This window comes from Hippichthys cyanospilos, chromosome 1 (assembly GCF_059441005.1).
Source record: "Hippichthys cyanospilos isolate Australia breed blue-spotted pipefish chromosome 1, RoL_Hcya_1.0, whole genome shotgun sequence".
Lineage (NCBI taxonomy): Eukaryota > Metazoa > Chordata > Actinopteri > Syngnathiformes > Syngnathidae > Hippichthys > Hippichthys cyanospilos.
The window spans coordinates 19322501-19347029 of NC_142369.1; the positions used below are offsets into that span (position 1 = coordinate 19322501).

At 41.2% G+C, this 24529-nt stretch overlaps 1 protein-coding gene across 1 annotated transcript in view; it reads left to right on the top strand.

The window, feature by feature from the left end:
• LOC148429575 (lipoxygenase homology domain-containing protein 1-like) overlaps positions 1–24260 on the top strand; it is a 24279-nt gene extending 19 nt beyond the window's left edge. The window contains exons 1-43 of the mRNA XM_088426077.1: positions 1–429; positions 1482–1596; positions 1764–1775; positions 1905–1985; positions 2071–2255; positions 2350–2448; positions 2646–2794; positions 3683–3806; positions 3964–4073; positions 4158–4298; positions 4363–4498; positions 4583–4743; positions 4825–4911; positions 5089–5224; positions 5304–5458; positions 5906–6066; positions 6134–6210; positions 6288–6484; positions 6812–7004; positions 7243–7403; positions 8319–8643; positions 8998–9149; positions 10293–10426; positions 10499–10644; positions 11989–12093; positions 12170–12298; positions 12378–12542; positions 13511–13692; positions 13859–13975; positions 14046–14208; positions 14294–14448; positions 14503–14712; positions 14774–14900; positions 15804–16012; positions 16971–17156; positions 17411–17538; positions 18001–18118; positions 18201–18378; positions 19267–19452; positions 19696–19866; positions 19941–20073; positions 20607–20762; positions 21649–24260. The exon at positions 1–429 is cut by the window's left edge and continues 19 nt beyond it. Coding sequence (XP_088282203.1) covers positions 1–429; positions 1482–1596; positions 1764–1775; positions 1905–1985; positions 2071–2255; positions 2350–2448; positions 2646–2794; positions 3683–3806; positions 3964–4073; positions 4158–4298; positions 4363–4498; positions 4583–4743; positions 4825–4911; positions 5089–5224; positions 5304–5458; positions 5906–6066; positions 6134–6210; positions 6288–6484; positions 6812–7004; positions 7243–7403; positions 8319–8643; positions 8998–9149; positions 10293–10426; positions 10499–10644; positions 11989–12093; positions 12170–12298; positions 12378–12542; positions 13511–13692; positions 13859–13975; positions 14046–14208; positions 14294–14448; positions 14503–14712; positions 14774–14900; positions 15804–16012; positions 16971–17156; positions 17411–17538; positions 18001–18118; positions 18201–18378; positions 19267–19452; positions 19696–19866; positions 19941–20073; positions 20607–20762; positions 21649–22129 — 6965 coding nt within the window. The 3' untranslated portion in view covers positions 22130–24260. The remainder of the gene's footprint in view (positions 430–1481; positions 1597–1763; positions 1776–1904; positions 1986–2070; positions 2256–2349; positions 2449–2645; positions 2795–3682; positions 3807–3963; positions 4074–4157; positions 4299–4362; positions 4499–4582; positions 4744–4824; positions 4912–5088; positions 5225–5303; positions 5459–5905; positions 6067–6133; positions 6211–6287; positions 6485–6811; positions 7005–7242; positions 7404–8318; positions 8644–8997; positions 9150–10292; positions 10427–10498; positions 10645–11988; positions 12094–12169; positions 12299–12377; positions 12543–13510; positions 13693–13858; positions 13976–14045; positions 14209–14293; positions 14449–14502; positions 14713–14773; positions 14901–15803; positions 16013–16970; positions 17157–17410; positions 17539–18000; positions 18119–18200; positions 18379–19266; positions 19453–19695; positions 19867–19940; positions 20074–20606; positions 20763–21648) is intronic.
• Positions 24261–24529: the final 269 nt, after the last annotated feature.

Here is a 24529-nt window from a genome sequence, read left to right on the forward strand (position 1 = left end):
AAGACAAAGCTAAGAAGAAGAAAAGCAAAGCAGTGAGCAGGGAGGATCTCAGCGATCAGTCACAGAGCTCTGATGATGAAGACAACAACCACAAGGGCAAAAAGAAAGCAGGCAATCTTCCTGATGTGATTGCAACCACTAAGAAAGCATCAAGTCAGCCTTCGAAAGACAAGACGAGCTCAAAGGATAAAAAGTCCAAGAAGGACTCAGAGAAAGAGGAAGAACAAGCAACCGGGGATGAGGAGGAAGGGAAGAAGAAGAAGAAAGACAAGAAGAAGAAAGCATCTGTGAACAGCGATGAGGACAGCAAGAAGACAAAAGGGAAGAAAAAGAAGGTGGAAAATTACGTGGAAATCTATGAGAGTGAGCTCCGCAATTACCAGGCAGAACTGGTGGAGAACTATGAAGATGAGTACCACAAAAAAAAAGGTATGTTCTTGACATGACACCAATTTTAGAACCAAGCACCATTAATGGAGAGACAATTAGATGTTATCAAAGAAGTGATGGAGAGCATACTGTATGGCTATCTTGTTTTGGCGCGCTGTGCCCTTGGCAACGTTCCTCTGAGAAAAATAGATAGACTTTCGGCACCAATTTCACTCAGTTGGTCCAAAAATGATTATTTACTACAAATAATGTATCTTTGTTCATCTATCGTGGTTCTCCAGGGAGCCCACCCCACAATTTGAGAAAGACTGACTAAATGAAAGGGACATGCTAAAATTCACTGCTAATATTTCAGAATAAATGCTGTAATTTTTGTGCATTTCCTAATGCAGTGCTTCTCAATTATATTTTGCAAAGCCCCCTTGGGAAAGAGAAGACCTTTCACACTTGCTGCGTTGACTATAAATAAGTTTAGTATCGATAAAAATGTTATAAGCATACGTAAAACTGTACCTTTTTAACATTAACCAAAGAAAAAAAAATATAAGTAAACTTTAAACCACTTTGGTACTTTTTAGAGCATCTTTTACAGGTTACAGGTTAGACTAATACTGAAAAAATAAACAAGTCCATCAAAGTGCCTTAAATAAAATAAAATAAAATAAATAAGATGCCAATCCCTATTTTATTGCTATGACACTTCACATGGCAAAAAATGGCATGGCATTTTTGTCTGATTTATCATTTGGCTTAAATAATGTTTTTTTTTGTTTTTTGTTTCCGCAAACATTTGCAATGGGTGTCCTTGGAAAATGTGCTTTTTAAAAGGGGTTCTTGACTCCAAACATTTGAGAAACCCTGTCTTAAACTACTGGAAGCGTATTAGATTGATGACACAACCGCTTTTTTTCTGAGAAAGCTAGCAAGTCACACTGCAAGGCAATGAGAGCAAAACACAAGAAACAGGACCAAATAAAACAGTACTAAACTCTACACAGGTAGAGGTAGAAGGCACACCTTAACAATGATTTTTTTTTTTAGATGATGTACTTTCTAAAGCACACACATTTTTGTTTGTTCAACCCCCCCAGTATATGAAGTGGTGACCATCACAGGCGATGAGAGAGGGGCAGGCACAGATGCAAATGTGTTTGTCACTCTCTTTGGAGAATTCGGCATCACTCCCAAAGTCCATCTGGCCAGCAAGTGAGTTTCTCTTGGAAAGGGAAATTTAACTGATTTATACATGTTACCATGTGGTACAAAATATATTATTTATACCTTGATTATGAACCACTTTAACTCAAGATAGCTAAGATAGCTATTCATTTTCATTAACTAAATTGTGCCCTTTTTCCGTTTTATCCTAACAGCACAGAGAAAAGGTATGTTTGTTTTGTGAGGTGACATTTTAGTGAATTTTTGTCCATGCTTGATTGGCATGATTTGTCATCATTTTTGTTTGGTGGTTGCTAATCATTTGTTTTATGCTGATCATTTTGACGTTTTTATAGGAGCCGCACTGCATTTGAGAGAGCTAAAACAGATGTGTTTAGAATAAGAACGCATAATGTTGGCCCCTTGAAGAAGATACGGTAAAAAAAAAAAAAGACCAAATTTTTAGTTCTTGTCTAATTTTATTTTCATTTGAATTTTAAGTTCTGTTTTGTTTGACTATAGGATTGAGCACGACAACACCGGCCTGAACGCTAGCTGGTTCTTGGACAGGGTGGTGGTGACTGATGTGATCAGGCCTCACCTGAGGTACTACTTTGCTTGTAACAACTGGCTGAGTAAAACCGAAGGAGACCGCCTTTTTGTACGAGATTTACTGGGCACGGCGGACGCCATGGACATGCCCAAATGTATGAAACACTGAAGGTTTTTTTTTTTTTTTAATGTAATAATTCAGTTGAAATAATAATTATAATATTTTGTAATGTTATGTTCATTTTATAGATAATAAGTATATGGTCAACGTGTTCACTGCAGATATAAAAGGTAGTGGAACAGATGCGGATGTCTTCATTAATATCTTTGGAGAATTTGGAGATACAGGTACGGAAAAATGAATCAAAAGCAAAGATTTCATACATATTTTGAATGTTCAGTGTGTATGAATATATATATATATATATATATATATATATATATATATATATATATATATATATATAAAACAAACAAACTCAAGTGTAATCTACTCCAAATATTGTCTAGAGGATTTAATTTTCAAATCAGTTTGCTTGTTTTAGGGGAACGGCTACTAAACACAGACAAAAACAACTTTGAAAAGGGCACAGAGGACAAATTCACCATTGAAGCACCTAACTTGGGGAAAGTGAGGAAGATCACTATCGGCCATAATAACAAAGGCTCTTCAGCTGGATGGTTTGTAGACAAGGTAGAACAAACAAACAAATAAATAAACAGACAAATAAATAAATTCTTCAAATTATCAAAGATAAATAATTAAACCAAGTAATAAAATGGCATGGTGTAAGAGTGGTTAGCACATCCGCCTCACAGTAGTGAGGTCCCCGGTTCGCTTCCGGCTTTGTGGAGCTTGTGTTTTCTCCATGTGTACTCCAGTTTCCTCCTACCTTCGCAAAAACATGCGCGGTAACATATCTGTGACCCTCCAAATTGCTCTTAGGTGCGTTTGCGATCGTGAGTGGTCGTTCATAGTGTAATTGGCTGGCAACCAGTTCTGGGTGTACCCCGCCTACTGCCCGAAGACAGCTGGGATAGGCACCAGCAAGCCCACAACCCCTTGAGGACCGGTGGTTAAGGAAATGGATCAATGGATATTAAAGTAGTCGAAGAAAAAGATTTTTGATCATAGAAAAATCGGTGCACTTACTGCACTTCACTCTGCCTGTGTAGAGGTACTTAAGGATTGTGATCCTCTTATTTCCATTCAATACTGGGTCACACATACAATGAGATGAGCTCATAGCATCCATGCATACTCACAGAGGTCGGCTGCACATAATGTCACCCTAGCCAACATGTAAAGGGAAACCCTTGCCCATTAAGGGATTACCTTCCATCAAACAGACAGACAAGTTGACTGACACCAAAGCTAAGTCAACATCATGTCAGCTCCCTTTATCCAAAAGTCAGAACTGTGCCTTGAGATATTCACCATTGCTCTCAAGTATTGCTGAAGGTAAATTTTTTATATGCCTGGTGAAACAAAGTCATTTTTCACATCAATTATTAATTCCAAATCCAACGCTCACTCTAAGATGTGCACCAATAACAATGGTGCGACTTTATTGTTTTTAAGGTGATCGTGGATGATCTGGGAAACAAACTAGTATACGAATTTCCTGTCAATCGATGGTTTGCCATCGATGAGGACGATGGCAAGATACAGAGAGACATTTTGGTGGGAGGGAGCCAACCCACAGGTGAGATTTTTTTTTCCATTCAATAACAAATGTTTTATCTTACCGCGAGAAGGCTTGATTCTGATTCTTCATTAAGTAATTATTTATCATTGTCGCTGTCGGTCTTGTGAACCATAGCGACACAACAGGCAGTCTCACATGTAACGATTCGTCTTAGGGATCGTGTACAATGTCCAAATTGTAACCGGAAACATCCGGGGAGCTGGCACCAACTCCAAAATCCACATAGTGATGCACGGCAGCAAAGGCTCCAAGAATAGCGGCAAGGTTAGTAAATTATGCTCCTACGGTCTTTGTCACTACCTGGGTTTTGTTTAAAAATAAAAAGAGCTCTTTTTACTCTGTGCTCAGGTATTTCTGGAAGGAGGCAAATTTGAGCGTGGCCTGACGGACATATTCAACATTGAAATCTCCGCCCTTCTCAGCCCCCTCAGCAGGGTGACCATTGGACATGATAACGACGGGGTCAGTGCCGGCTGGTTCTGTGAGAAGGTAAGAAACGGCCACAAACATGAAATGAAGTGTGAGCTTCTCAATCACAGCTCAATTTTATCAGGTGGTGGTGTACTGTCCATTCACGGGCATAGAGCAGACCTTCCCGTGCTCTAAGTGGCTGGATGAGAAAGAAGGGGATGGACTTATTGAGCGGGAACTCTATGAGATGGTCTCACTCAGGCAGAGAAGACAAAAAAGTTTGTAAAATCTTATGACAAAAATAGGTTTTTACCTAGTGTAAAGGATGCGCTCAAGTCAGACAAAATGTGGTTCTCCCTCAGAGCATCCTTGGTCCTTGTGGATCTGGACGTCCGATCTGCCCAATGCCGGAAGCGACGCAGATATTTATATCCAGGTGTATGGAAACAAGGGCAAGTCGGATGAGATCAAACTTGACAACAAAACAGACAATTTTGAGAGAGGGCAAGTGGACAGGTTCATGGTAAGGGTTTTTCACGCAACCATCAAGAATACACACGAACTTTTTGCCTCATAAAAAAACATCACAGCATCTCTGCCCCAGATTGAACTGCCTGATTTGGGAATTCTGAACAAACTCCGCCTCTGGCATCAAAAGAGAAATCCTTTTGCAGGATGGCATCTGAGTAAGGTGAAGCTTGACTAACATTTAATGAACGGAATAATAAAATGTGACATAATGAAAAAGCATATAAGACAAAGTGAAACTATTACCTTCTCATTTATTCACACAAAGCTGACACTCAGGGAATCATTTTTGCTATCTGTTAACACATTTTGCATCCACATGTTGTTTTTCTCTAATTAGGCAACTCTGATGAAAACATTAACAAAGGATAAATACAATTTTCCTTGTGAGCGTTGGTTGGACACTAATGAAGACGATAATGAGGTGGTGAGAGAGCTTCCTGCCATGGGCCGACAAATAGCTCAGCCATTACCTTGTATGTATTCAGTCTATAATAGTCATGAATATCATAATGAACAGGTGTCCAACTCACGGATGGATGTGTTTTTTTACAGTGATAAAATACAGAGTGACTGTTTGCACTGGGACCGTCGGCGGCAGCGGTACGGACGCTTCTGTTTTTCTAAATCTGATGGGCGAGCACGGTGACACGGGCGATCGAGCGCTGGTCAACTGCAAAAATAATATCAACAAGTTTGAGAAGGGAAACGTGAGTAAATTCAGATCCCTGGGTAGATCAAGTTTGTTTGTTTCAGTGGCTAAAATGCTTTGTTTTAAAATCTTTATGTTGTCCTTTTATTATACTTACGACACAATTAAGGAAGCCAGTCCAGACAAGATTGTCCAAATATTTTGAGTCTATCCATCCAGAATTGACCAAACGAAGAGACGGTGTGTTCCCATGTTTCACTCATTTTGCTTTAATCTCTCCAGGAAAATTCTCCTGAAATTCCTCTTTCGCCTTTGAGAATAAATGATTTGTGACCAGACCAGTGATAGGCCATTCATCTGACAATGTTCCTTTGCAATTGACAAACAGATCATGATCTACTGCAGATTTCACAGCTTCTTCTTTGGCTTTCTTTTGAGTGTTCCTGTCTCAAATGAGCCACTGTAAGTTAGTGTCGATGGTGCTGTTGTGCTGTGCCATCTTCAGCTGGACGAGTTCATCGTTGAGGCCGTCGCCATCGGTAAAATTCGTAGGTTGAGGATTGGCCACGACGGCAAAGGCGGTGGCTGCGGCTGGTTTCTTGAAAAAGTCATCGTGAGAGAGGAAGGACAAGCCGAGGCAAGCGCCATTGAGTTTCCTTGCAACAGGTGAGAGGTACAATCAGGTGGATCCAAACAAACATTGCTGTTACAACGCTTTTCATACCTTGTTCAGATGGCTAGATCGCAGTGAAGATGACGGACAGATCGTTCGGGAGTTAGTCCCATTCGCAGACGGGCGACGTCTTTACAGTAAGAAAGTCAACATTTTGCATAGTTCGATGTGTGCGCGCTGTTTTGACACCCACGCGTTTGTGCGTATGCTCCAGATGTCGGCTATCACATCGCAGTCAAGACGGGCAACATCCCCGGGGGCAGTTCCGACTCCACGGTCTATGTCAAACTCTACGGGGACAAAGGTGACACCAGTAAAATGATGCTGGTGGTCTCTGACAACAACCTGAGTAACTACTTTGAGACGGGCCGCATTGACATCTTCACCGTGGAAACCTCCGATATTGGACAGGTGCATTCCCAGAAACGTTTCTGTGGGGTTGCCAGTGTGTCACAACACCTCACGAGGGTTGGGCGGGGGTGGCATACACATGCACTGTTGGGGTTTCATGAAATAACTGCCTTTTCTTAAATACATTTAAGCGTAAACATGCGGTTAATATAAATAACTTGCAATCGTTCAAGAGTATAAGAATCATGCATGGATGTGGTGTGGGGTGGCTATAGAGTGACAAAGGGTGACTACCTCTTACCACCATGAAGCACCGCCTCTGAAATATTGGCAATGCCCAACCACGGAATGCCAAAATACAGCCTTTTGTTTTGTCTCTCGCTCTAGATCAACCGCATGATGATCGGCCATAACAACGAGGGCATGCGGGCCGGCTGGTTTTTGGACAGCGTTCAGATCTTGGTCCCTCTGACTGGAACGCACTACATGTTCCCATGCCATCGCTGGCTGTCCAAGGGGGAAGCTGACGGCAAGACCGAGGTGGAGATTTACCCCAGCGAGATTTTGGACATGCAGCAATGTATGCAACATATTTACATTACTTTGGGGATTTACACTTCTGAAAACAAAAACACTGACTTGTTATATTAGTTTGTTATTTGTCATACATTCTCTTGCAGGCAAACTAAATCCTTACAATGCCAGTTACATTGTGACCCCACAAAAATCCCTCCTAAGATTGAGTAGTGTATAGCCTAATAGTTATGTGTTGAAGAATCAGCTAGAAATTGTTGGAATTGGTCTTTTTTGGTTTTCAGTGATAAACTACGAGTTGACTGTAGTGACTGGAGATGAGATGTTTGCCGGCACCAATGCCAAAGTATTCATCCAAATCTATGGCGACAAAGGGAAAACAGAGGTCATCGAGCTTGACAGCAGGTCCAACAACTTTGAGAGGAGGTCCACAGACATATTCAAGGTAGCCTGGGCTTAAAAACATGGCATTAACGCAGTGGTGGGAAATAACAAAGCACACACGATTGATTACTGTACATTTTGAGGGTACTTTGTTAACTATTTATTTCTTTGTCCACTTTTGACTTTTTTTCCTACTTACAATTGAAAACAGATCAGTAGATTCTAATGCTTGCATGTCAAAATACGCATGTTACTTTTTCCAACCTTGGAAGAAGATGAAGCAATTATTATGTAAACAAAGCCCAATAAAGTTAAACCACATTTCGGATACTGATTGCTGGATAAATTACTTAAGTTATTGATCTTAATCAAAAATTGTATTCAAACATTTATTTAAATGCCTAATTGATTATGATCCCTCTTACCTTTTCATAGGTTGGACATCTCAAATGCTGTCCAATTTTTTAGTTTTTCTTCTGCTCCTGAACTTGCCGTCCACCCACAACAGGAGCCCATCAAATTATGCCGCACGCAATGACAGCCAATCAGTGTCCAACCCCTAACAACTCAAGCACAAGTCCGATGCATAAAAACAAACCAAATCGGTACACAGAGAGCATGAAATTATAGACTAAAAATTTGATAAATGCTATTTTAAAAAAATGCTTTAACTTTGCTTATAAATAATGCAATTCATCCGTAAACCTGATACCCCTGATAATTGTGCAGCTAGTGACGGATAACCAATTGTGACAGATAATAATCAATTTCAATAAACCTTGCATTGAGGTAAGAATAAAACTTGTCAGTGCAGTTCACCGACTGACTTGAGTGGGTTTTCTCTGGACCCCCAATGACCAACCGTGCCCCGAAACACATTTTTCAGTACTTTTACCTCAGCTGAAAGTTTGTACTTTTTGGCACTTTAGCTTGAAAATTTAAGAAATGACTACTTTTATCACTGACGCTTCTCAAGATCGAGGCCAAAGATGTGGGAAAGGTGTTCAAGATCCGCATTGGCCACGATGGCTCGGGCGTCGGACCCGGTTGGTTCCTGGAGGCGGTGGAGGTCAAGCACATCACAATGGCTATGGTGCCCAAGGAGAAAAAAAAGGACGACAAGAAGAAGAAAAAGAAAAAGAAGAAGGATGAGAATGAGGAGGAGGAGGAGGAAGTTGAAGAAGAAATGCAGGAAGTGCTGGTGACGTATCGTTTCCCCTGCTCGCGGTGGTTGGCCGACGGAGAGGAGGATGGCGAGCTACAGGTGGAACTGCTGCCTGACGGAGCAGAAGAACTGGAAGGTAAAACAGCTGTGATGTCACTTGAGTGGATGGATCAATTTTGCTGTTTCATCCATACTCCACAAATGCATTATTAAAAAGAAAACTGTGTTTTCACTACATCGAATATATGATTGTAAAGGTACATTTTTTGGTTAGCTTCCCTTTTATAGGTTGTGTCTGATTGGTGTGCTGTATGATGGTGTCATTTCAGCCTCAAATTGAAGACTATATTACTATAGTATTTTAGCCATACATATGCTGTGTTATTGTACGGAAGGAACTGCTGACTCGATATGACACTGTTTCCAGCCTATAATGTAGGACAGAAGGGTAATGAGGGTTTAGTAATTCATCCCTTCTTTTGTCTTGCAGTCAACACCTACGAAGTGTGCGTCTTCACGGGTGACATGCTGGGAGCCGGGAGCGACGCAGACGTCTTCATTAATATTTACGGCGAGAATGGAGACACTGGAGAGCGTTGTCTCAAGAACTCCGACAACCTCAACAAATTCGAACGAGGCGAGGTACGTCTTCTCACCGGGATGTCTTTCTCAGATTGTTGTCTGAGCTGCTAATTAAACAGCGTTTGATCTCCACAAGCAAATAAACACGACCCCAGCAATGATACGATTACAAAGAGGCAAACTGTGACTATGTCATTAAGCCTGTCCTACTTTTGCTCATTACTTGAATCCAACTTATGAATTATTGAGTCTGGCGTTACACCTGGCATTGCCGGCTCATAAATCATGTCATTGTGCAACTACACTTTGTTTATTTCTTGTCTATCGCATATTGGATTTGCGTGAGGTCTTCAAGCATGTTTTTGTATTGAAAATAATTAGACGAACAGCAATATTAGATACGTTCGCAATTTATATATCCATTATCGAAAGCAGTGGTTCTCAACCTTCTTTAATGGCGTGTCCCATGTGAATTTTTTTCAGCCAAGCACCTTGTAACCAATGCAAAGCATTTTTTTTTTTTTTTTTAAACTGACAATATTGGATGACACTTTCCCTTGCTTGGATGCGGGTCACCAGGCCCCCCTCTGAAAGTAGGCCTGGGATTTGGGCTCGCTCGCGAGCTCCTTGTGGCCGGGCCTGCACCCATGAGACCCAGCCAGGCACAGCCCGAAAAGTTCCCCCTTCCCATCGGCTCACCACTTGTGAGCGGTGGTCGAGTGCCATGTGATCTGGGCGGAAACGGAAGGTGGAGACCAAGGCGGCTGCAGAAGCTTGGTCTTGGGACGGGCAATTTCACTTCTCCGGCAGGGACGGAGCCTGATCTGTGGTGTGTGAGGCAGACAAGTTAAGAACAGACATAGTCCGACACGCCTCCACATACAGCTTGGGTTCTGGTACCAGTCCTCTCGAGAGGGGTTTTACTCTCCTCCACTCTGGAGTTGCCCACTGTACATTGGGGTTCACCCTGATGGATGAGACAAAAATTCAGGTGTGGAAAGAGTTTGGTGAGGTCATTGAAAACGACTTTGGGTAGTTCCGTCCACCATCCTGTTCAGCCGCCGTAAGATTTAGTCTAGTTTAGTTTTATATGAGGCAAGAAAAAGAAATTCCAACACTTTCGACAGCTGAGCGCACATGCTGAATGGAGCACGGTTGCCTCAACATTAACAGCAAGTTCAATTATATGGCTTTATGTCGCAGGAGGACGTGTTCATTGTGACAGCAATTGATTTGGGCCCTCTGAGGAAGCTTCGGATCCGTCACGACAACACCAGATCATATTCATCGTGGTATCTGGATCGTGTGGAGATAGTGGACACAAAAGATGATACAACGTGGGTGAAACTTGCCCCAACTTAATTCAGCCATTTAGGGTCTTTAATCTGTGCCTCTTTGTGGGCGTTCAGGTACTACTTCCCGTGTAACCGCTGGCTGGCCGTGGATGAGGACGATGGCCAGATAGCCAGAGAGCTGGTCCCTGTGGATGAGGCCTTCATGAAGAAGGATGAGGATGAGGAGGGAGGCAGCACCACTCTGGGGCTTGAGCAGAAAGGTAACACATTTACAATGCTGCTTCATGTGATAAAGAAAGGAAAGATAAAAGAGGGCTTTGTTTAAGTATTTATTCAATGTTGCAGCGTTCCCATGCTACATGGCAGATTCTATTTAAAATGCTTTTGTCGTTTTCAATATACAGGGTGTGCCAAATGCCACTGTACACTTTTTTTTAAAAATCTTTTTATTCAAACATTTCGAAAAACAATGGTGTCTCATAGGACAGATTGTACGGACTTGTAGGACACCCTCTACTTATTTAATGTAATGAATTAATCTGTCACGGTCAAAGCCCATTTGTTAGCAACGAACTGAAATGTTGAATTCACATTCGCGGCCGTGGGACTTTCGCAAGTCACTTGAGTTTGTAAAACGTGAAAAGAGGGTACATGTTGCTTTTGATGTACAGTACATGCGTCACATATTCTTCTTATTTCAATCAAGGCACTGTTGACTTTTCTTTTAGTCTCTTTGTAGAGCGGGATGATATCGTGTATGAGCCGTGGCTCTGCTGTCTGCAGCAGTATAAGATACATATTGTTCCCAGGGGGACATTTGTCTTGGGAAAAGTGCATGGACCACAGCAGCGAATAAAACCATTTAACAATAAAAGGATTGACATTCATATTGACTAACTTTTTGGCAAGTAACTGAGGGCACAGAGTGTCAAATGCAGCGCCGAAATCAGCGAAGAGAACACGAGCGTACGCTTTTGGTTCCTATTTGCTAATAAGATGAGTGATGCCGACAACAGCATCCTAGGTACAACGCCCAGGCCTGTACACAAATTGTAATGGGTCAAGATGGATAGCCACCTCCGACTTAAGTTCATTTACAATAACTCTTTCAAAACACGTTCATAATTACACGGGTCAAAGCAATAGGGCTGTAGTCCTTATTTGTAGAAGAACATAGAACTTTAGAAACTTCTTCTATAGGTTATTTTAGAGAGTCCTGCCACGCGAACTTGACTTTCCAGAACGGGCTGCATGGTGATGTTGTGACACAGTCGCCTCAGGCGAAGTATGGAAGCCGATGGGAAGCAGATCGATTTCTTTTTGCCTGTAATATCGATTTTAGGACATTTGACATCAGTTTAAATTGCAGTAAATAAGAATCTGGATTTTTGTTTGAATCGATTTTTTGGCACAGCCCTAACATTTACATTATGTTGAAAAAAGGGTGTTTTTATATCTTCTATATTTTTAAAAAACAGTTTTGTATAGCCTCTCTGAATTGCCTTTTGTGGGCAAGGGGATTCTACTTAATTGTGGTGTCATTTGTAATGATTCACGTTTTATATGAAATATCAAAATACTGAGAGCTTTCATTTCTTTTTTAGCTATGTCTACTACATACAATATAAAAGTGAAAACTGGAGAAAAAAAGTACTCGGGAACTGACGCGAACGTCTTTGCCATATTATTTGGCGAGAGCGACGACACGGGTAAGACAAGTTGTCAGCATGCCAGTTTGTTGTTATTTCCACTCTCGTGCATCTGAGGTTTGCTTGGTATCGATAGGTATCATCAACCTGAAGGCCTGTAAGAACTACAAGAACAAATTTGAGCAGGGTGCAATAAACGAGTTCACCGTAGAGGCGGTGGACTTGGGTGAGCTGGAAAAGCTTCGAATCGGTCACGACAACTCAGGTGCGGAGAAACAAAAATGTTGTGTGATGATAAGTGAGAATAGTCAACAGATCAGGGCTTTCTGTTCTACTCTGTGCAGGGGGATCACCCGGATGGTTCTTGGACTGGGTGGAGATCGACGCCCCCTCCCAGGGGCTGAGGCTGCGCTTTCCATGCGGGCGCTGGTTGGACAGGGGAGAGGACGACGGCGCCTTAGTGAGGGATCTTTATCCAGCCGAGTTACAGACTGAGCTGTACACGCCATGTGAGTGTACAGCCGCAGAGGTTCTGGTACTGACTGCATGGGAATGATTCTTTCAGTGAGGCACATCTTTTAGATTTAGAAAAAAAAATCTGATTCAGTTTTTCTTTTTAAACAATTCATTTACTCTTAATTCGAATGACCACAGATATATATGTACATTGGACGGCTTATTGAGCTACTGTAAATTGTTATTACAATTGCAATTTAACAAATCCCACAAATGTGGACCGCACTCCTCCTCCACCCTCCCTTTTATAGAGCTCCAGTTCATGTAAATATTCACTTTCTAATGCTAGTTCTTGGACTATATGTATCAGAGATTGTCATTCATGCAAATTGGATTTAGAAAAAAAAAAATGTATTACTTCAGGCGCCATAGTGGGAGAGTGGTTATCAGGTCCTTCGACACAGTTCCGACGTCCCAGGTTCATTTCCAGCTTTGCCCTGGTTTTACTGTGTGGAGTTTGCATGTTCTCCCCGTGCGCCAGTTTCCTCCAACATTCCTAAAACATGCATGGCAGCTGTATTGGACATGCCAAATTGTCCTTAGGTGTGATTTTGAGTGTGAATGGCCGTTTGTCTCTGTCTGCCCTATGATTGGCTGGCAACCAGTCCAGCGGAACCCTCGTCTACTGTCCGTAGACAGCTGGCACATACACCATCAAGTCAGTAACCCTAAAAAACATGGATGGATGGATGCATGTGTTGCGTCTGTGCTAATTAGTTCACTTCAGAGCAAAGTTTTAATGAATAGAGCTGTACTGCATCATACAGCAAGGTATTTCTAAAGTTTTGGTCACCTTATTACGATGCACCAATGGGCCAAAAATTTAAAACCACTCTCAGTGTTCAAGTCAATACCCTAATATTTTTCATAAATATTTCATAAATGTTATACCTTCTTTGTGGCCAGTGAGTGTATGCGCCACTAGGACAAACTCTTTCTCCATCGTCTTTTGACCTGTCAGTCGTGCCCTACGAGCTGAAGATCTACACCAGCGACGTGTTTGGCGCGGGGACAGACGCGGATGTGTTCATCGTTCTGTATGGCCAGAAAGGAGTGTGCACTCTGCAGAAGCATTTGTGCGTCAACAAGCGAGAGAGGCGGCTCTACTTTGAGAGGGGAGCTGAAGACATGTTCATAGTAGAGGTAGGTTCCATCTGAATTGGGCCCTACTGTAGCTCATTTAGTATGTGCATGCTAGAGGTACATTCTGAATCAAATTCAGACCAACATGTCCTTTTGGGCAGACTGAGGAATGTTGTTGCTGGAATATTTTTTTTCTTCAATATCCACTTTATGTCCTGTGTGCCAGTTGGAGGATGTCGGTGACATCATAGAGAAGATCCGAGTGGGTCACGACAACAGGGGCTCCAATCCTGGATGGCACCTGGACAGAGTGGAGATCAGACGCCTGCTGAGGAAAGGAAAGGTAGCGAAAGCAAAAAAACGTAACAAATTTTTAAATTTAATGACACTTTCGGGCGCCGTGTAAACGACAGGGTTCAGAGACGACAATCTTCCCGTGTGAGCGCTGGTTGGCTAAATCGGAGGATGACGGGGAGACGGTGAGGGAACTGGTCCCGTCTGACATCATCACAGAAAAACTCCTCAGGGGAGGCACTCTGAAGCGCACCGAAACCGAGGTGGAGGATGCTCTGGAAAGTGAGTTTGCGCCCCAAATTCTCCAGTATGTATCAAGTAGTTAATCATAGTTATCATAATTTTGGAAAAACTCTTCCAATGTCAGCTCACACCTACCAGGTGTCCGTGCGCACTGGTGACATGTACAAAGCAGGAACGGATGCCAACGTCTTCCTCACCATCTATGGAGACCTTGGAGACACGGGGGAGCGCAAACTGTCCAGATCGGAAACCAACCGGAACAAGTTTGAGAGAGGAGAGGTATTAGAACATCAAAAAAGTTGTCGTCACGTTTTAAGGCCGTCTGGTTTTTAGGTGGACAAATTCACCATTGAAGCAGTGGACCTTGGCCAAGTGTTTAAAATCCGAATCCGTCACGACAACGCCATGGTGGGGGCCGATTGGTACCTGGACCAGGTGGAGGTGCTGGACGTGGACACGGAGGAGGTTTACATGTTCCTATGCGAGCGCTGGCTGTCAAAGAAGAAGGAGGACAAACGCTTGGAAAGGACCTTCTATGTCAAGGTTTGCCAGGCTAAAAGGGGCAAACAAAAACACATTAACTACACCAATATTTGCATTTTAGGGCTATGAAGGCGAAAGAAACGTCGATCCGAATTCCATGAAGATGGCTCAAGCTAAAATGGGGCTGGACCGGAATGCAAACAAGAAGAAGAAGAAGAAGAAGGTGGCAGTGGTAGAAGAAGGGCCAAGTATGAATGGAAAATAATAATTCCCATCTATGGTAGCAGTAGTGCACGCAGTATTCACACACTTTCTGTCAGTGGTGGTCATACTTTGAATTGCAGCCATCCCCAAAATGACTTATTAAATCATCACACTAGCCTATAGTATAGACATAATGGAATGGACCCCAAAATAAGTACTTGCTCTGCTCTTTTCGGTCTGCTGGAATTGGCCACAGTGCGGCTGTTGCTGCTTTCATGTTTAAAATCTCTCTATTGAGCTCGTAAATCAACTGTGACCTTGAACAATAGTGTATGTGTGGAGCAAAAAACGAGTTCCCCCTGTAATGAGCTTTTAAACCCCAAATTAAATCACCTAAAAAATGTAACATTAAATTGGCTCTATATTTATATTTCCTCTCAACAAAATTAGAACTATGAAATAAAATGAAGAAAATAAATGAGTTGAGCGACACCAATATCAGTCCATTGCAGAGGTTAAGTTAATGTCTTTGAATATTGCTGCATTGTTACTCCACATGTGTTGCTGCACTGTTTGTGTTCAATCTGTTGCTCAAAGGGATGTAGCACCCTACATAGATGATATTTAGCATTACCGGTATGCTAGCAGAATGTAAGATTGTGGTTGTTTTAATCAACAAGGTTTTAACTAAATATACCTTTACCATTGCTAATTTTAAATTTCATTCACTTCATTCAACTAAAAAACTTATTATGTTCTCAATAATGATGATTTATAATCGCTAATAAAAATATATAGCACAAATCTCCAAGTATACCTTATGTCAGTAAAAAGTGTCTTTTTTTAGATATTACAAGAGGGCCTATTGAACTCATATCTTTGTAGACAACCAATGATGAAATTATTTTTTCAATCAACATTATTACTTATGCTTGTGTGACTCCCAGTCATCCCCTATCATTTCACTCTGTCCACTGGGATGGAGCGCGATGCCAGCACCACCGCCAGGGTCTACATAATCATAATCGGTCCTGGAGACCTGGAGACGGACCGGCTGTGGCTAGATCTGCCAGATGGGAAGAAATCCTTTGCAGCTGGCAGCATGGAGCATTTTGTGTGCTATGGAACCGACGTGGGAGAGATCAAGAGGGTGGAAGTGAGAATCTGCTCGTTTTTATTCTAGATATTCTGCATATATAATATATATATATATATATATATATATATATATATATATATATATATATATATATATATATATATATATATATATATATATATATATATATATATATATATATATATATACATATATATACACACACACACGTGGACACAATTGTTGGTACCCCTCAGTTAAAGAAGGAAAAACCCACAATTCTCACTGAAATCACTTGAAACTTACAAAAGTAACAATAAATAAAAATTTATTGAAAATTGAATAATCAATAATCATCACTTTTGAATTGCTGATTAACATAATTATTTAAAAAAACAAACTAATGAAACAGGCCTGGACAAAAATGATGGTACCCATAACTTAATATTTTGTTGCGCAACCTTTTGAGGCAATCACTGCAATTAAGCGATTTCTGTATTTGTCAATGAGCGTTCTGCAGCTGTCAACAGGTATTTTGGCCCACTCCTCATGAGCAAACTGCTCCAGTTGTCTCAGGTTTGATGGGTGTCTTCTCCAAATGGCATGTTTCAGCTCCTTCCACAGATGTTCAATGGGATTCAGATCCGGGCTCATGGAAGGCCACTTTAGAATAGTCCAACGCTTTTCTCTCAGCCATTCTTGGGTGTTTTTGGCTGTGTGTTTTGGATCGTTGTCCTGTTGGAAGACCCATGACCTGCGACTGAGACCAAGCTTTCTGACACCAGGCAGCACATTTCTCTCCAGAATGCCTTGATAGTCTACAAATTTCATTTTACCTTGCACACATTCAAGACACCCTGTGCCAGATGCAGCAAAGCAGCCCCAAAACATTACTGAGCCTCCTCCATGTTTTCCCCCTTTAACTGAGGGGTACCAACAATTTTGTCCACGTGTGTATATGTGTGTGTGTGTGTATGGAATATATATAACTAATTTGTTGTCATTCCCCTCTCAGCTAGGCCACAACGGTGCCACACCAGAGAGCTGCTGGCTGGTAGATGAGTTGGCGATCGGCGTTCCTACAAAAGGCATCAAGTACAGCTTTCTGTGCAAATGCTGGCTGGCCAAAGACAGGGGCGACGGGCTCACCGTCAGACTGTTCAACGTGCTGGACGCCAGCACTATCAGCATAAACCGCAAAGTAAGTGGTGGCCAATACAACAGCTTGTCAAGTCAAATCAAATTTTAGCCCTCACCACTTGGCCTCAAATGGAAAAAGAAGAGTTCAACTCAATGCAGGAGTATAAAAGAACTTGCATGGGCAGAGCACTTGTGCCCCACAGAAAACGCCCGTGATTCTTTGGACTTCTTTATGGCTCTCGCTGTCACTAACAGCTAACATCACTAAGTGAGCGATGACAAGAAAAAAATCACCGGTTCTTACTGTTTGTGTAGGTGATCTATTCCATCGCAGTTGTCACAGGCGACACGCAGTATGCCGGCACGGACACTAACATTTTCCTGACTGTGTTCGGAGCCAATGGCAGCACAGAGGAAATTCTCCTGCCCAAGAATGAGGACAGGTCAGTGTTATAAAAAAAAAATCTGCTCACTCTATAGCAGAGAGTACCTGAATAACTGATTGTTAAAAACAATTTTTTTCTCAGAACATGTCGTTATGTATAATTTGAAGCTTTTGATAAAACATTTCAATGTCATTCATGGAAAAAGGCATGCTTGACTTCACTTTAGGAAATAAATCTAATACTGTCCTCAATTGACAATCATTGAAAAATACAAAATGAAATAATGAAATGAAAAAATGAAATAAAAAGTTAGCTCGGATCTTGCGAAGGTTAAGCCATACTCTACCTTACAAGGGATGGAAGTGAGGCTGTGGTGCAGGTGTCTTTATTTTTTTTATGCATTCTGTTAAATGTTGAGCCCATGTGACAACAATATATCGCGCATATTTAATTCAGACATATAGGTTTTGCAATTTGTGGGGAAACGGCATTTGTTTTCGTTAAATGAATGCTGCTTAGGTTTGAGAGAGGCCAGGAGGACTCATTCAACCTGGAAGTGGACGACATCGCGCCTCTAAAGAAGATACGAGTGAGGATTGACGGCAGCGGGAGTCGACCCGATTGGTTCCTAGATAGGGTAGGTCCCCAGAAAGGAAAAGACATCTCGGATGGATCTTTAGCACTCACGGTTTGTTGGGGAATTGTTTGAATGATTTCAGATCCTGATGCGCAACCTGACCACCGAGGAGGTGTACACGTTCACTTATGAGAACTGGCTGTCAAAGAGCAAAGGTCCCAGACGAACTCGAGTGTGCGAGTTGCCGGCCGTGGTGGACGAGGAAGAGATGGTGGAGAAAACCACTTATGTCATCCAAGTGCAGACCAGCGACGTTACGGGTGGGTTGCACTCATTTTTCCATTGACGGGAAACTGGTATGATTTCTTTGAAAATTGCAAACTAATCATTTATTTCACAACCAATAGAGCAGGGAGGGGTCACCGACCTCTTTGAAACTGAGACCTTGGTCATTACATTTGAGAATTATATGACATTTTCATTTATTTAGTGCCTTTCCCTGCCGTTGATGGCCATTGACATCACACAGCCATGTGAACTTGATTGTAGATTGTAAATTGTTTTTCTATTTCATAGTGTTTTATATATTTGATATCATTTCCAAACATTTAATGCCGGTCTTTCTAATTTCGCGGAGGCAGAGCTTTAAAAATGCAATGGAATGACCTATTACTGTTTTTTTCTTTTTTCTTAATTTTCAAGGTGGGTGTTGTTTTGTTTTTCTTTTAATGTCTTTTTTATGTTTGAATATTGAAGGAGCCAATCAATTATATGTATTTAGATTTTCACATTTCGGTGGCCAGCCGAGTACCTATTCTTACGGTACACTCTAAAAGCAGTAATAGGTTATAGGTTTATAGGTTAAAAATAACCCAGTCATAGGTCAAAAAAGGAGCGACCTAATATTTGTATCAATTTGGCCCAACTATCTGGATTGTTCTATACAAAACAACCGAATTTTTCAGGTTGTCATTTACAAAACGACCAATTTTTTGGGCGGGGGTTGTTCTGTTGCCCCAGAAAATGGACCCAAATTGAGAGACGATCCTTTTTGACCCATGATTGGGTTATTTTTCAACCCAACTGTTTTTTAATTGTACTGCACAGTACTTACTTTATTAATATAAAATGGCAGTCAAAAGCAAAATAAGATGAACTAAGACTTCAACACATAAATACTCACAAATCTCCCTTCTTTCGCTTCTCAGGCGCTGGCACAGACGCCAACGTGTGTGCGATTTTGTTCGGGGAGTTTGGCGACACGGGGACGCTGCCGCTGAAGGAGAGCGCTAACAGGAACAAGTTTGAGCGCAAAATGAGAGATGTGTTCCGCTTCTCCGACATGCTCAGTTTGGGCGAACTCTCCAAAGTGCGAGTCTGGCACGATAACAAAGGTAATGATGACGTCTACCCGGTTAAACGGTAATGCTGATAACTTCAGGCACAATACACCTGGTCAGTATCAGTAGGAAATTGACATGTATGATTATAGTGTGTGGAAGGGTATTTAAAGTAGTTTTGTTCAATTTTATTGTGTCTACTGCAGGTTCAATTCTGGATCTCTAATGTAAAAACCATAAAGAATGCAGAATGTTTTGTTATTTTATTTCTACTTTTGGATGTTTTTGTGTAAAAAGGTGCGGCTCCGGGCTGGCACCTGGACTATATCGACGTCAAAGATGAAAGCATGGATCAAACATTCAGGTTCCCATGCGACCGCTGGTTGGCTAAAAACGAAGACGACGGCCAGATCATCAGGGAGCTGGCGTGTGCCAACAATGACGCCGTGGACCTAAGCGACAAAACAAGTCAGTGCCTAAAAAAAATGTGTGATGACAGGAACAAAACATCCATGTGATGGCGTGTACTTGCTTTGAAACAGAATATGAAATTGCCATAACCACCGCAAACACAGAGGATGCATCCACCAATGAGAATGTCTGGATTGTTCTGGAAGGACGAAAAGCTCGCTCCAAGGAGTTTGTTCTTGAGAATAAGAAGAACAAATTCTCATGGTGGGTCTTTAACACTTTGAGTGCCATTGACGTGAAAGGACGTCATTTGGTACCCTACGGCAGAGCGCCATCGGTGTCAATGTACATAATTTACTTGTTTTTGAGGAAATTGGCGGAGAAAAGGTTTGGGCAGCTCTGATTAAGATGAGTAAAAAAAACAACAGCAAAACAAAATATTAACTGTGGTCGAACAGAATGCTTGAAATTGGTTAGCAGGTTCTCTTTTGTAACAACAGCCAAGCATTAAGAGAGTTCATCAGAATCCTGAACCCTATTTGTCCATTTTTATTTTTATTTTTTACTTAATTTGTCCAAAGGAGGGGAAATATTCAATATGTATGTATGAGCAGGATGCCAGTGAATATTTCGAGTGGCGAAAGTAAAAATACAGTATTTTTATCAATAACCTTCAGTCATGAGCAAAGTTATATTCTGTTCTCAGATTCTGCAAGTGTGATTTAAAAAAAATAGCCCACATGAGTTAATCCCATGAGGTGCTGTATTGGTTTTACTTTTTTGGTCTCCTTTGACAGTGGTGCTACAGATACCTTTGAGTTCTCGTCCAAGCATGTCGGTGAAATAGCGGGCATTTGTATTGGACACATCACCAAGGATGGAAAGAAGGTGAAGAGTGAATCCTTTTGGCACGTGGCAGAGGTGGTGGTGACAGAAAAAGAGCTGGGAAACAAGTGAGTGACATCCCCTCAATCATCCCTAACAGAGTGCTTACATTGAGGCCCAGTGGGGCATCCACTCATTTGATCTTTCAGATGGGGCTATAGTGTAAAAAGTGGAAAAACTCTGCTTAGTGTGGGTTGGTTCCATTCAGTTCCATAACTAGCTAAATACTCTACAGTACTGTAGTAGAACATATAGCCCAGAGGTCCCCAACCGCCATTCCGCAGCCTGGTACAATCAACTGGTACCGGGCCGCATGCGCCTCACCCAAAATAATGAACTATTTCCATTTTGTGTATTGTCCAAGTCTGAAAGGTATTTCGTTTTGAAAAACCTTCTATTTTGAAAACTGGCCAGATTGTCCTGGATTCATTTAAGTCCCTTGAAAATTACACTCACAAAGAAGTTAAATGATGAAACAGAAGTCTTTGTGAAGGAAAATGGCCCAGTCAAGAGACAGGTGACGAGCCAACCTCAAAGAAAAAGAAAGCATTTAACAGGCAATAATACCATGAGTCCTACTTGAAATATTGAATTCTCGCAGTAAGGACTTCATCCAAAAAGGACCCACAAACTGACAAGTAATGGGATCTCTACCGTTTTGTTACTAAATCAGATGAGGTTGCAAATGGTCTTAGCCACAAAATACTCTTGGGGCTACGAGTTCATATCTTATGCGCACTTTATATTCCCTCTGGTCCACAATAAAAATTGCTGACCGGTTTGTGGTGATTTTTAGCATCATTTGTGCTTGGTGAAGGACTGTGTTTTGCATACAGACTGTAAAAGCTAAATATTTTTCTCTTGTGCTGGATCTTCTCACTAAATTACACAGAAGTACCTAGTGAAGTGTCCAGTGAAGCAGGCACGATTGGTCTCATAACTCTCATCTCTCAGGTATTTCTTCCAGTGTGACGCCCGAGTTTCCCTAGCATCTAAAAAGGATCACTTCCAGAACTTTGAATGCTACAAGTCCATGGAGAGCTTTGCCAGCAAAGTGCGCAACCTGGTGCCGGTAAAGTATGAGATCATCGTGATCACCGGTGATGTCAAGGACGCCGGCACGGACGCCAACGTCCACATTACCATCTACGGTGTCAACGGCGACTCCGGCCGGCGTCACCTGCGCAAGAAATTCCGCAACCTCTTTGAGCGAGGGCGCACGGACCGCTTCGTGGTGGAGATGCTGGACCTGGGCGAGCTGCTCCGAGTCAAGGTGGAGCATGACAGCAGCGGCTCCAACCACGGCTGGTTTCTGGAGTGCGTGGAGGTGACCAACACAGCCAACTCGGTCACCACCATCTTTCAGTGCACCAAGTGGCTGGACAAGAGCAAGGCTGACGGCTGTACGGAGCGGGTCCTCTACCCCAAGTATTAGATAGCTACAACAGATATAAAACGTCTGCACAAAACCGGTTCAAATGCCAGGTTTTCATGATAAAAAAAAAAAAAATGTGATCAAGACCAACAAGTTTTTCACGCCAACCAAGTAAGTTATAACCTGTGCAATTCAATTGAAAATGAAAAGAAAATCTTACAAAGAGTGGAATTGATAACACACACCCTGATGTAAATGAGGAAGTGGCTGTGTTCAGAATAACATTTCAACTCACCGGTATGTTAATTAAATGAGAGCATACACCTGCCACCATTTTAAGTATATTTGGGTTTAATCAGGGTAACTCGAGCGGTGGCACGAATATTCTGCCTTCCGTTTAACGAGCGTTTAAGTGTTTGGCCATTTCTCAAATGCAAATCCACAGTTATGAGAGTTATAAGAGCAATCACATGATATTTCATATGTCATACTTCCGCACTCTGAAAACTAAATACAAAAGAGAATTGAGTTGAACAGGCCACGTGAGAAGAAAAAGGTTTTAAAATTTACCACGATCTCATTTGTTTTGCCTCATCACAAAACTTTCAATACACTACTGCAGTGGTAATTATTGAATTATTGAAATGTTTCAGGAAAGTATAAATTCATCAAAAAACATTTATATTCAGTGGATTATTTTGATGATTAAAAAAGAAAAAAAAAGGCAGATTCTCCCCCATACTAGAATAGTTAGACCCAACTTGTCACGTGCCACCTCTCGCTACCTGGAAGTTAATGAGTTATTTTGTGAACAGATCTCTATAATGATCTCAAAAGAGGACACTTTAAGGTGAATATTCTTCAGTGGATAAATATTTATTTCTAATTATTTTGTTTAGTACAGGTCTGACACTTTACATTGATTTTTTTTTTTGTGGACCAATATTAATAATTAAATTAATCATTTAATTTTGTGTATAGATCCCTACAATGATCCCAAAGGAAGACACTTTAAGGTGAATATACTTCAGTGGATAAATATTTATTTCTAATTATTTTGTTTAGTACAGGTCTGACACTTTACATTGATTATGTTTTGTGGACCAATATTAATAATTAAATTAATCATTTAATTTTGTGTATAGATCCGTACAACGATCCCAAAGGAGGACACTTTATGTTGAATATTTTTCTCAAACAAATATTTATTAATAATTAATTCATGTCTTTTTGTTAACAGATCTCTTCTATGATCCAAAAGAGGGCGTTTATTGATTTTTGTTGTTGTTTTTTTTTTTTTTTTTTTGACCAATACAAATGACATTTGAAAGATGTCAAACTCAAGGCCCGGGGGCCAGATGCAGCCCGCCACATCATTTATTGCGGCCCGCGAAATGCTGATTTGACTTTAAGCTTCTATAGCGTGTTTTTTTTTTTTTTTTTGCCAATCTTTCTTTTGAATGATTTTTACTGGGCTCTGATTCCAAAACTAGGTAAGCGAGTGACGAACACGCTTGAAATTGATTTGGCTTTGCAGTCATACCGGCCCCCTGACAAATACTTTTACCTACAATGTGGCCCATGGTAAAAATGAGTTTGACACCCCTGTTAATCTAAAGTTTTAAGTTATATTTCTTATTTTTACCCCAAAATTCTTTGCGCAGGTTAAAGGGTACTCGGCTGGAAAAATATTTTAAGGGGGTTACACCACTGTACTACTGCATATATAACTTAGCACGACTACTGGAATGGTAGAATAGCGATTCACACTTTTGCCTCACAGTTCCGAGGTTCGCGGAGGTTTGCGTGTTCATCAAGTAATTAAGGATTTTCTCCGAGTACCTTAGCTTCACATTCCCAAAATTTCTCATTAGGGTTGCCTGGGATTGGAGCCCTGGAGGTTGTGCCAACATTTAAAGAGGACACCCATATTTCTTCTTGACAGCAAATATTAACACTGGATGTGTATTTTTTTGTTTTTTGCAATGGCATAACATTTCCTAATGACTTTTTGACGAATGCTGTAATGTTCACATTTTTTGTGAGTTTAATTTATATGCTAATAGGGTGGCAGAGGGATTATAATTTTGCCAGAAAAACTGGGACATTTACAGTCTCTCTCACCAAATATTTTTTAAGTGTTTTATTGTTGAACGCGTGTAAGGTTTTATTAGGCTGTCTGCGTTTATTACTTTCAACAGTTTTTAGGTCAAAATTTGTCAATAAATGTTTGACAGAGTTTCTGCACAAATGGCGTGCTGTGTATTTTTGTGCTGCACATATCGGCAATATCAATAAATACATCAGAAAAGCTGCATTTGTTATCAGCATTTTAGGCATTTTATTTGAAAAAAACACATAGAAAAAGATCATATACAAGACAATAAATAAAAAAGAGACAGAACAGTTTGGGTTAAGCTATGCAACTTTTTGCATTGTCATTAGTAATAAATACAGTAC